At 45.1% G+C, this 13401-nt stretch overlaps 1 protein-coding gene across 6 annotated transcripts in view; it reads right to left on the minus strand.

Annotated features, from left to right (window-relative positions):
• The window catches only part of TEX14 (testis expressed 14, intercellular bridge forming factor), a 541240-nt gene that overhangs the window by 338418 nt on the left and 189421 nt on the right, over positions 1–13401 (minus strand). For all 6 annotated transcript variants that reach the window (XM_075589773.1, XM_075589772.1, XM_075589771.1 and 3 more), the window contains exons 15-16: positions 12234–12322; positions 3300–3379 (exon numbers count right to left, since the gene is read on the minus strand). In XM_075589773.1, coding sequence (XP_075445888.1) covers positions 3300–3379; positions 12234–12322 — 169 coding nt within the window. The remainder of the gene's footprint in view (positions 1–3299; positions 3380–12233; positions 12323–13401) is intronic.

The raw sequence follows: 13401 nt of genomic DNA on the forward strand, positions 1-13401 counted from the left end.
CCATAAGGGCAAGAACGGGTCGGACCGGGCCCAGAGACGCCTTGCTGCGATTGCAAGGAGGAAGGCTGCAGGACTTTTTAAACGGGAATGTTTTCTAAGTCCCCACTTCAGCACTGGACTGTTTTAAAGACTTTATTTAAACTAGTAAAGTCAGTTTGTCAACCCCAGAACCCTGTAAGTGTATCTCTTTCTGTCTATTGTAATTCAATGTGTATTTGCCTGTTTCAATGGAATAAATTACAATTTATTTTACTTATTGGCTTTGCTCAATGATATGATCCCGGTATAAAGGTGTATTTTGCCTGGTCTCCCGTGACAGTGACTATATATATAATTTATTCATATGAGTGTGAAAGATATAAAAAAATATATATACAATAGCTGGAGGTAATCCTGCTCCCAGACAGGACTCAAACCAAGTCCAGAAACAGAGGATGACGAAAATAGGGGCGAAAATAGATCCAAGGACATGTAGGAAAAAAAGACAAAATAGTGCAACACAGTATAGACAATATCACGGTGGAGAAAGGGGTTGTGAATAATTAAACTTACATGCTCCACATGAATATCAGGCAGTGAGGTTATTTAGAGTATCCAACTCTTATGGATATCCTGGTATCCTATAAGCAGCTTTGAGACAGGCATTCAGACCACATAGGGTCACAATCTGGAAATGAACAACATTTCCTTTCCACTGTTGCACCTGCTCTACGGCCGTTAAGCAGGTGATGTAATCCATCAGAGAAAAGGAACCAAGTCTCAGCTGCTATTCACCAGCCAAAAACACCTTTCCAAGGTGCATAAATGTAAGCAAAACTCTGCCCTACGCGCTTAGCTCATATAAGAGCTTATGCAGGGGATATGTTTACAGTATGTAGCCTTGTTTTCTGTTTGTGCTTCCACCTTTGTTGATCAGAGATTGTTTGAACAATCAAGGATAGAAGGCAAGGATAACTTCTTCTTTCCCTCTTCACCAATAGTTCTTCTATATACTCTATCAACAATCCTAGAGGTATATTAATTTCAATAAAGCAGCATTAGCACCTAACTTTATGAATGTGTGACCATGAAAGTGCCACTAAAAGAGGAGACACCTCAACAAGTGGCATTCTGACCCCTACACGGTAATATTAGTAGGGTGTTTTGCATCACTCTCCTTGGGGAGCGCAAGTCATTCAATGTTTTGTATATAAACAAGCAATATTTTATTTATCTGTAATCTAAATTAATTCTCATGTTTGTTAATTCCTCAGTCATTCCTAAAATCTGTTGTAGCTAAGATTCTTTGAGGAGAGGGTTGAAAAATATCATCAATTTTGGAGAGTGGTTTTAGAAGGAGTTAGGGGAGGAGATTGTCAGAGCAATATTAAAATGAGATGTTTGAAAACCTGCGCCTATAACTGGTTTCTCCCTCTCATTGGGGCAGATTCATCAAGCTCCCATACAGGGTATCACACACCGATCCAGCGATATTCCCCCATTCAATTTTATATGGGGCCTATTCTCGTAGCTCTGAAGTGAGTCAATCCACGTCTAAAGACGGATCGGATTGCCATGCTTTGCTATTCTGTAAGTCCTTAATGCATGTCCAGAAAAGGCTTTTTTATAAGCAGTTTTGTAACTCCAGTGCTGGCATCGATTGTCAAAAAAGCCTCCAACTCGCATTCCAGTAGCTCCGTTATACAAACCGTTTCTAAAAACTCGCATTTTTTTTTCACGCCACCTGGCAAGATTGGTATTGTGAGTTATATCCTGAGCCTGAAATATGGAGTTGCTGAGAGAACAAAACACATATGCCAGACAGGGATAGAGTTAGCGCCACCTCTAGTCATTCCGCTTTAAAAGCAAGTACAATCCAGGTGTTTGGGCTGTTAAACCGTGCGTTTTGTCACTTTGTATAGAAGCGGTTTAGAAAATGAAATTTGCATAAGAGAATAGGTTTTTTTTTCACATTTCATTCCGCTTCTTCTGAACATGTCAAACTAGGCGGTTTGGCATTGACCACTTTGTAGCTACTAGAAAAGGCTGCTATGGTTGTTAAACCCGGATTAGGGTGCAATTTCCTTCGTGAATCTTAATGAATTGCATCAAAGGAATCTGTCAAGTTATGGTGGCAATAATTTCTGCTTGTAAGAGATCTGCATCAAATGTCAGAAGGAAGATTATCAAACTTCATATATTTGATTCACATGCAAATATTTGCTCTGTGTTTTGGAGCGAATTGCACCATTTTGATACATATCCTGCTTACGCTAAAAGTTGCTTCTTAGATATGACAGTAGTCCCAGCAGGGCTGCCAACAGAAATTGTTGGCACCAGGCCCATTACCTCCTTATACCCCTCCAGGCTCATTACCTCTTTATACCCCCCAGTCCTATTACCCCTGTATAACCCCCCGGCCCATTACCTTTTTATAATCCCTGCCCACGCCCATTATCTCCTTATACCCCCAGTCCTATTACCTCCTTAAAACCCTGCCAGGTCCATTACCTCTTTATACCCTGCCAATGCTCATTGCCTCCTTATACCCACCAGTCCTAATACCTCCTTATAACCCCCCCCCAGGCCCATCACCTCTTTATACTCCCCCTCCATGCCCATTTCCTCCTTATACCCTCTCACTCCCATGGTACAAAGAGGTAATAGGCCCAGACGGAGTATAAGGAGGTAATGGGCCAAGAGGGGGTATAAGGAGGTATTGAGTCAAGAGGGGGTATAAGGAGGTAATGGGACTGGAGTCGGACTGGTATAGAGAGGTCATTTTCAAGGGATGGTGGTGGAGGTTATGCTCTGGGGGTTATAAGAAGTTAATGGGACTGGTGGGGCTATATGGAGGTAATAGGACTGGGGGGTGTAAGGAGGCAATGGGACTGAGAGGGAAGGGTAATAAGCCTGGGGGTTATAAGGAGGTAATGGGCCTGGGAGGGTGGTATAAGGAAGTAATGTGGGGCAGGGGGTTTAAAGAGATAATGGGCCTGGGGGGTATAAGTAGGCAACGGGTCTGGAGGGGGGATATAAGAAGGTAGAGGGCCTGAGAGGCAGGGACTATAGTGCACGTAAAGGCTCCACGGGAGGTGGGGATTGGTGCATTCACATGCGGGAAAAGATTGAAATAATAATTATGATTACAAACAAACTGATGAGAATTGTACTAGTTTTATCAAAGGAAAATACTCAAATTTCTTTCATTGGTATTCCTTTCCTTTGATAAATATGGTGCTGTTTGCTGTACAACTTTTGCACAAGTTTTACAGCTAAGAGACTATAGGAAATACATGCCCTCTAATTGGAATACTTACAGGTCCAAACCGCTGACGTTGATGTTGTTGCACCTACAATTCTTGGCCTGTGTTTTCCAGAATTCGCTCCTGGACAGAATCTGCACAATGATAATTAAAAATCTGAATAAACATGGGAATTTTGGTCTAATCCACAAAGGTGTGATTTTATGTTACCCTAAAGTGCCAAAAGTTAAAGGGGCCATTTATCAAACTCCCCAAGCTGTAAAACAGGTACAAATTTAGTGGAAAAACACTACACCAGATATAGCATAGGACAAAAAAAAAACATTGACTTCAATGGAAATGGTTTTCCTAAATAGATTTGGTAAAGTTTTTGTGCCCTGGTTTTTCAGCAGTGAAACTTTGAAAAACGACCCCCTAAGATTTTAGCTATTACTGTAATTGTGAGAGCATGAAGGTGAGGTTGAAAGACTTAACTATCTAAAATGACAAGGCTAATGTAAATAGAGCTATACGAAAATATTTTAATTCCAAAGACAAAAAACAGTAATGTGAGGAACTTGAAGAGAAATTTCAACAACACGGACAACTAAATGAAACAAAATAATGAAGCACTGAAACAAAGGTAATATTTAACGAACAATATTTACATTTATTCTACAACTTCTTGATTATACATATGTTTTTGCCAAACCCCGAAATTGCCCAATACTGATAATAGCCGGCAATTATGAACAATGGCCAACTCTACAGGCCAAAATCCCAAATATATATTTCAAATAAACTAATAATTGCTAATGACCTGGCTCCACTTGGGAAAGCTTATTTCACAACATACAGTAGTATGTTTCTCTGTGCATGTCCAGTTCGCTCGTGCGTGCGCGTTGGTAAACTAAAAAAGTTGTGCATTAAAGCTACACGACACGTGCATCAGTAAGTCTAGGATTTGAATGGTTCCTTTGTGTTATTAAAATGTATTTCTTTTTTCTCCATGATGTCTCAGAGGGGCTTATTTTGTAAGCTCCATGTCATCTGCACGGAAAGCCTCATTGACTTGAATGGGGCTTTCCGTGCAGATCACTCAGTACAGCGCTAATGGAGTTTATAGAATAAGCCCCAGAGTGTGGGTGAGAATTAACTTCTGTTCACAACTGCACAGATTCAATCTCAACCACCCCAGTGTACGTCTGCATTGCCCCAAAGGCAAACAGCCTGATGAGGCTCCCCAAGAACTGCTCCCCTCTGCACAGGACCAGCATGCTAATGGTTAACATGTGCTTGTACTTTGTGGAATGTCAACCCCACCCACTGGAATGTTAATGAGCCAAGAGGACACAAAGAGCTTTTTGTTCACAACTGCAATAGATTCAATCTCAACCACCCCAGTGTACGTCTGCGTTGCCCCAAAGGCGGACAGCCAAAGGGTGTGAGCCGTTTGCTGATGTTAAAGTTGCTCTATTTCAATCTAAACTCACCAGCCCTTTATCCCCTGTACCCAATTTTCCAACTCTATCTGTCCATGAAATGTCTGTGAATTCACTGACTAACCCTGTTCTTTTACTGTAACCATGTATTTATTATAACTCAGTGCCCAGGACATACTTGAAAATGAGAAGTAACTCTCAATGTATTACTTTCTGGTAAAACATTTTTTATAAATAAATATAAATAAAACTTACTGCTGCGGCCAAGTTTATTCGAGCATTTGCCCGTTCTTGGCCGCAGCAGTAGCCTGGCGCGCGCCCGAGAGTGACGGGCGCGCGCCGAAGCAGCGGAAGAGCGCCCTCCGATCGGGGCGCTCTCCCTACCGCTGCCGGGTCCGCCGGGTCCCCCGGAACCCCCTGCCGCTGTCCCGCGATCGCGGGACACCAGGGCTCCCTCGGGGAGCCCCTGGACGCGCGTGCAGGGGGCGCACGCTCCCGAAGACGCGTGACCGCGCGCACGCCGAGGGGCGGCCACTAGCAAGCCGGGAAATCTCCCGGCTTGCGGATCTGGCCGCAGTGTGATTAAGTGTGTCGGTAGTGTAGTAGTGTAAATATTAATGACGTTCAAATACAGTTGAAAGCATGAGAGAAACATTTCTTGGGAATCTAATGAAGTTATTGGAGAGCAAAGGTAATAACACTAACATATTTTCTAGAAGATAAGTACTGTACTGTCATCTGATAAGGGAAGTGAAAGAAGTTAAAGCAAAGGCAAAGAAGGAGTTGATTATCTTTTCTTGGCTAGATTTGAAGTGATTGTTGGGCTTTAATGAGACATTTATTCAGACAGTTGGTCATCAGCAATAATGGACGGACAATGTCCAAAATAGTTTATTTTGAATATATATTTGTAAGGATTCTGCCTGATCCGTGCCGGGTTTTCACTTTGGGACAGGTTTTCTGTGTCTCCTGCCCTTTCTGCTCTCTGTGGCCATTTTGGGTACTGGCAGACTGCTTTATAAGCCTGCAGTTACCATAGGGAGTCGCCGAGCAAAGTTCTGTGTGTTTGCAGCTCCTGTCGGTCTTTGCAGTTACGACTTATCCTCTTGCTTGTTTTGAATTCCTGTTGCTGACCCAACCTCGCTGCCTTCCGCCTGCCCTGACCGCTTGCCTCCTAGACTTTGCACCTCTGCCGCCAGCCCTAACCTCTGCCTGTCCCCTGGACTTTGCAACTCTGCCGCCAGCCCTGACCCCTACTTCCATACCGACTATGGAAACTCTTACCTGAGCCCTGCGGGTCCGTCTCCTGATATGAGACGAGCACCGTCACATTTTGCTTGGCCAAACATGGACCCCGCTGAGGTAGAGTGAGACGTCTCTCTCCAAGGGGAACTACTCGGAAAGCATGAGACACGCCTCGCCCTGCAAAACCAACAGCTGGCATTTATTTCAAGCCGACTTCAGGACATTTTTACCCGGCTAGAGACACTCCAGGTGGGTTCTACCCCTGCCCTACTGCCCTTACCGGAAGCTTCTCCGGCGCCAATCCTATCACCCCCTACGCCCAGGGAACCACGGATCCAGATGGCTCTGCATTATGGAGCGGACCCAATTGCTTGTAGAGGCTATCTGAACCAATGCTCGATTCAGTTCGAACTCCAGCCCTCCATGTACAGCACTCACCGATCCAGGGTAGCAAATGTAATTTCCCTACTAACAGATGAGGCCTTGGCCTGGGCTTCCCCTCTGTGGGAGAGAGAATCCCCACTGATCAACGACTCCGTTGCCTTTCTCCAGGCATTTAAGAGTATTTGACGCGTCTCCTCCGCTTCAGCTTCACTCCTTCGAATCCGACAAGGAATCCGTACCGCAGGCCAGTATGCCATTGAGTTCCGAACCCTTGCTGCTGAGACGGGCTGGAATAATGAAGCTCTGGTAGCAGCATTTTGGCAGGGGCTTTCTGAGCGTTTAAAGGACTAAATGACATGCCTGGATCTTCCCAAAGATCTTGAGGAATTGATTGCCCTCTGTATTAGAATGGCGCTCCGGAAACGAGAACGGCAGACTGAGCGAGCTCAGTCTCCAAAAACCCCAACAATTCGGCATGCCCCCCACTTTCAGACCCCTCTTTTTAGAACTCTCCCTGAGGAGGAACCGATGCAACTAGGTGACACCAAATTACCTGAGCAGAAGAGAATTATGAGACGTGTCAGGGGGCTGTGCCTGTACTGTGGGCTCAAAGGTAACCGTGTCCGAGACTGTCCTAAATCAGGAAAACCCCAATGCCCAGTGAAGATAGAGAAATATTCTCTGGACATTTCTTCTATTCTTCCTTCACCACAACCTTCACGGCTCCTCCTGCCGGTTTCACTCTCCTGGGGACCAGCATCCATTTTCACTCAGGCTTTTGAGGATTCTGGAGTCACAAGGAACTTCATAGACCACACATTTGCGAAACTCCACTCCCTTCTAGGGAGATTCTGTTACCAGAAGTGGCTATTGAAGACCTCTGATACCTGAGACCATCACTCGCGAGACTAATCCTTTTACTGGTCATGGTCGGGGCACTTCAAAAAAAGTCACTATCCTTCTTCACGTGATTTGCTCTCACTCGACTCCAGTGGTTCTAGGACTTCCCTGGCTGCGGCACCACAACCCCAAGATCGCTTGGGCGACCAATCAAGTGACATCCTGGGGACACCATTGCAATGTATCGTGTCTTCTGGCGTCTCGCACCATCTCCGAGGTTCGGCTACCTACTGAGACTTCCGCATCATGGATTCCAGTTTGTTACCAGGAATTTGCCGACGTATTTGACAAAAAACAGGCAGTGGAGTTACCGCCACATCGACCTTATGATTGTGCAATCAATCTACTCCCAGGGGTCATCCCTCCTTGAGGCCGCACCTTTCCCCTTTTGGAACCAGAAACCAAGTCTATGCGGGAATACATTTCGGAGAACCTACAGCGTGGGTATATCCGCTAATCAAGTTCTCCCGCTGCAGCGGGTTTTTTTTCTTTTCCAAAAAAGACGGTTCTCTCAGGCCATGTATCGACTACAAAGGCCTAAATAAAATCACCATAAAGAATCAATATCCGTTACCCCTCATTCCTGAACTGATGGACCGCTTACGCAAGGCACCATCTTCACCAAACTGGATCTTCAAGGAGCCTACAATTTGATCCGGATCAGAGAGGGTGATGAGTGGAAAACAGCCTTTAATACCAGTGACGGCCACTACGAATATCTAGTCGTGCCATTTGGCTTATGCAACGCACCGGCCGTATTTCAAAACTTAATCAACAAGATTTTCTGGGATCTTTTGTACCAATTTCTCGTGGTATATCTGGACGATATCCTTATCTTTTCCAGTTCTTTGATGGAACATTGGGCACAGGTTAGATTGGTTCCCCAAAGACTTCGGTACCACTCCCTCTACACCAAGCTTGAGGTGTCAATTCAAACAGAAGAAGATTTCTTTCCTTGGGTACTTCATCTCTTCCCATGGGTTTGAAATGGATCGTGCCAATGCATCGGCAGTGCTGGACTGGCCCTTACCGTTAGGTCTCAAACAAATACCACGATTTCTTGGTTTCGCCAACTACTACCGGCGATTCATCAGGAATTTTTGTAAGGTGGTTGCACCCATTACGGTTGTTACTAAGAAAGGGGCAAATCCTAAGATATGGTCCGCTGAAGCTCTTCTGGCTTTTGAGAAGCTCAAGTCCGCCTATTCTTCCGCACCTGTGCTTATCCATCCAGATTCTACGAAACCCTTCGTGCTTGAAGTGGACGCATCCGATCTGGCAGCCGGAGCCGTTCTTTCTCAAAGGAAGGATTTTCATGGGAAACTCCACCCCTATGCCTTCTTTTCTAAAAAAAAATCTACAGTGGAAAGAAACTATGCTGTTGGAAATCGGGAACTTCTGGCTATGAAAATGGCTCTTGAAGAATGGAGACATTTGCTTGAGGGGACAACTTCTCAGATTTCGATCCTTGCAGATCACAAGAAGCTCGAATACCCTAAAGGGTAAGGAGACTCGGGACGCGTCAGGCGAGGTGGGCTCTCTTCTTTACTCGGTTCAACTTTGTGATCTCTTATCGTCCAGGATCCAAAAACACCAAAGCAGACACTATATCTCGACAATTCTCTCCTGATGGCTCAGAGGAGATAGAGCACGGACCCATCATTCCACCTGCACAGATCATCTCTGCCATATCTTCGTCACTTCTGCAATAGATTTTGCTAGCTCAGGCAGAGGATGCTAGATCAATGACACGTTAGTCTAAATTATTTGTTCCTCCCCAATTCTGAAGTGAGGTGTTGCAATGGGGTCATAACTCCAAGATGGCTGGTCACCCAGGGGTTAGGAAGGCTTGCGATTTCCTCAAACAAATCTTTTTGGTGGCCTGAGCTTCGCAAAGATGTACAGGAGTTTGTGGCAGTCTGCATTATATGCGCTCAGACGAAGGTGCCAAGGACGTTACCCTGTGGATTGCTACAACCCTTACCCGTCCACACCATGGGCGGATGGACCCACCTATCCATGGATTTTATTGTGGAGTTGCCTTCCTCCAGGGGTATGACTACCATACTGATAGTGGTCGACCGATTCACACGACAAGCCCATTTTGTTCCTCTCAGGAAGCTACCCACAGCATCTGAACTATCGGGGATCTTTATTAAAGAGATATTCCGCCTCCATGGAGTCCCGACGGATATAGTCTTGGATCGCGGATCCCAATTCATCTCTAGATTTTGGAAGGCCTTCTGCCAAAGAATGGGTATCTCCTTACATTTCTCTTCTTCCTAACATCCCCAGTCCAGTGGTCTCACTGAAAGGACCAATCAGTTCTTAGAACAATTCCTCCAATGTTTTGTTTTGGAAATACAGGACGACTGGGTTGATCTTCTCCCGTGGGCCGAATTTTCCCGTAATTCCATGAAGCACGATTCAACACTGGAATCACTGTTCTTCTGTGCCTACAGGTACCATCCCACTGCCCTTCCTCTTTCCAGTCCCCTCTCCGGAGTTCCTGTAGTGGATGACAAAATCCAAAAACTCCAGTTACTCTGGAAGAAAATCCAGGTCAATGTGACCAAAGCCGCTCTCCAGCAAAAAACCCAGGCGGATAAACGTCGACGACCACCACCTCCGTTTCAAGTGAGAGATCAGGTCCGGCTAGCTACGAAAAATATCCGCTTGATATATCCGCTTTCCTCCAAACTCGAGCCCAAGTTCATTGGACCTTATAAAATCTTGAAACAAGTCAACCCGGTGGCGTTCAAACTGGAACTTCTGGAGTGTGAGGAATCCATTCCTGGATTTGGCTGGAGCTCACTCTGGCAGAGTGGTGAGCTCTCAGACAGACCTCCCCTTGGATTTGCAAGCTCTAGCACCTGTGCATGCAAGCAGTGCAACTCTGTCTCTCTGCTCTGGCATTGGAAGAATTCCCACACACCCCTGTCTTGGAATTGGCTGCCTGCCCTTCTTATACCGGCCCCGCCCTTCCCTTCAATGCTGAGCGTAATCCAAGTCTGTTTGGATGTAATTGTGTTTGCCACAAACACTACTGCCTTAGCCTTGTTCCTGTATTGAGTGCTACGCTGGCCCTGTTTCTGGTTCCCGTACTGAAGCACTGGATCCCCAGTGCTTGCCTTGTCCTGTTCCGGAGACCTGCTGCACTCACCCCAGGCAGAGGTCTGCTTCCCGGTTTCTGTGCTGAAGCGCCACCCCTGCCTTGTTCCTGAGACCTGCATTCTTCCCTAGCAGTGTCCTTGCCATGGGCCGCTCCTGCTCCTCGCGCAGTGGCCATTCCCACGCTTCAGCTGCTATGCTGAAGCGTAGTGCACCTGACTTCTAGTTGCCGAAGTCCAGCCTGGATATCGATTACTCTGACATCTCCTACTGTGACCCCGGCTTGTCCATGGATAACCCTGCCTTCTCCTACCCCGAACCGGCAATGAATGACTACGAACTGCGCAATCCAGAACCGCTTTGTGGTCTAAGGTCGGTGTATTCACATCCCCACCTCAGCCCCGCGGTCCGGTTCCGGTTTGTGGCGAGCACGTCCGTTACACGGAGACATTAAGGATACCCCCAGTGTTCCATGTCTCCCTCCTCAAGCCGTTCGTCCTGAACAACTTCTCTCCTCCTACCCTCCCCCCTCCTAGAACGTTCTTGGTGGATGTTCAGGAAGAATTTGAAGTAAGCCAAATATTGGATTCCCGTAGATCTCGTGGCGGGCTACAGTACTTGGTCCATAGGAAGGGTTATGGACTTGAGGAAAATTCATGGATCAGGTCCAGGGATGTCCATGCCTCCAACCTTGTCCGGGCGTTTCATCAGAAATTTCCTGCCAAACTGTTTTAGATCACCCGGAGGTCTCTCCTCAAGAGAAGGGTACTGTAAGGATTCTGCTTGATCCGTGCCGGGTTTTCACTTTCATCCAGGTTTTCTGCCTCTCCTGCCCTTTCTACTCTCTCTGGCCATTTTGGGTACTGGCAGCCTGCTTTATAAGTCTGCAGTTACCGTAGGGAGTCGCCGAGCAAAGTTCTGTGTGCTTTCAGCTCCTGTCGGTCTTTGCAGTTACGCCTTATTCTCTTGCTTGTTTTGAATTCCTTTTGATGAACCCGGACCGTGACCCCGACCTCGCTGCCTTCCGCCTGCCCATACCTCCACTTGCCTCCTCAACTTTGCACCTCTGCCGCCAGCCCTGACCTCAGTCTGTCCCCTGGACTTTGCAACTCTGCTGCCAGCCCTGACCCCTGCTTCCATACCGACTACGGATACTCTTACGGACTCTGTCCCTGGGTTGTGGTCGGTTTATTTATATCCCTACCTCAGCCCTGTGGGTACGCCTCCTGATTTGAGACGAGCACCGTCACAATATTTTGGGGTTTGGCCGGTCGAGTTGGCCATTGCTCACAATGGCTGGCTATTATCAGTAATGGCTATATTTGGGGATTTGGCCATAACATATATTATTGAAGATATAGCAAATAATACCAATATTCAAAAGAATAATGCCTTAAGAAATAAAAAGAACAAACAAATGAAGTTCATGCTAAATCATTTGAATATATTCTGCATATGTATATTTCCTATACATCTCAGGGGGGTTCACTAGTATTTTTCCAAGTAGGATAAAAATAACTCTGAGTATTTGCTTTTTCAGAATTTGGAAGCGTTCAACATTACTAGCGGTAGTAGTCATAGACAATTGTAGATACATTGAAAGATGGCATGTTTATTTGTACTAACATGAAAGATGTCCGACAGCAAAAGCTTATACACTACTGATAGAATATACAGTACTCACATACAGTAAAGTGTCATGTCGGGTCAATAAAAAGTGTCACATAGTGTATCTTTCAACTTCGTGCTCCAAACATGTAATTAAAAAAAATAAAAATAAAGTCTTCCTTTCAACAGATGTCCAATAAAAGACAGATGGGTCATTAAAGTGATATGAAATGCATTATATTTTTAATTCAGCCTACTTTAAGGTGGAACAAGTCAGAAAAATGTAAAAAATATTTGTAAATGTAAATTCAAAGCCTACCGGTGGTCTCTCACAGACTTTTCATCCCCCCCTTCATAGCCACAGGAGTTCAGGCTCGTTTTCTTTTCAGCAGACAGATGGTGAATCATCTGTAATGATCAGTTATCTATTAGGGCACATTAATTATGTGAGTCTGCAAGAAAAACTATGAGGATTATATATGAAGCTTGAAAGCAAGAGTTTATACTGTCAAATAAATTCTAAGGCCTCTGAATTAACACAAACAAAAGCTTGATTTGAGAGCAAAATTAGGCACTGTTAGATATATAAATTTTATATAGATATTTATAGATATATATATATACACACACACACACACACACATAAGCAATGATCTTAGAGAAGCAATTGTTGCTGCCCATCAATCTGGGAAGGGTTATAAGGCTATTTCCAAACAATTTAAAGTCCATCATTCTACAGTGAGAAAGATTATTCAAAAGTGGAAAACATTCAAGACAGTTGCCAATCTTCCCAGGAGTGGACGTCCCAGCAAATTCACCCCAAGGTCAGACCGTGCAATGCTCAGAGAAATTGCAAAAAAAAACAAGAGTTACATCTCAGACTCTACAGGACTCAGTTAGCATGTTAAATGTTAAAGTTCATGACAGAACAATTAGAAAAAGACTGAACAAGTATGGTTTGTTTGGAAGGGTTGCCAGGAGAAAGCCTCTTCTCTTTAAATAGAACATGGCAGCACGGCTTAGGTTTGCAAAGTTGCATCTGAACAAACCACAAGACTTCTGGAACAATGTCCTTTGGACAGATGAGACCAAAGTGGAGATGTTTGGCCATAATGCACAGCGCTACGTTTGGCGAAAAACCAAACACAGCATATCAGTACAAACACCTCATACCAACTGTCAAACACAGTAGTGGAGGGGTGATGATTTGGGCTTGTTTTGAAGCCACAGGACCTATATTTGGGCATGTGGTTTGACTCCCATTTAACATTTCTGTTGCACATTGATACCTTGATATCCAAAACCTATGCTAAATTCGGTGTACAATATAGGAACAATTCCTCCCTAAGTCTACTGGTCAGAAAGCGCATCGCACAGCAGATGCTGATGCCAATTATAGACTATTGGGACATAGTATATACCACGGCACCCCAAACTCACCTTGGCAAACTTGATACCCTCTACAACTCAATATGCCGTTTTGTCGT

The sequence above is a fragment of the Ascaphus truei genome, chromosome 3 (genome assembly GCF_040206685.1).
Source record: "Ascaphus truei isolate aAscTru1 chromosome 3, aAscTru1.hap1, whole genome shotgun sequence".
NCBI classification, from domain to species: Eukaryota; Metazoa; Chordata; class Amphibia; order Anura; family Ascaphidae; genus Ascaphus; species Ascaphus truei.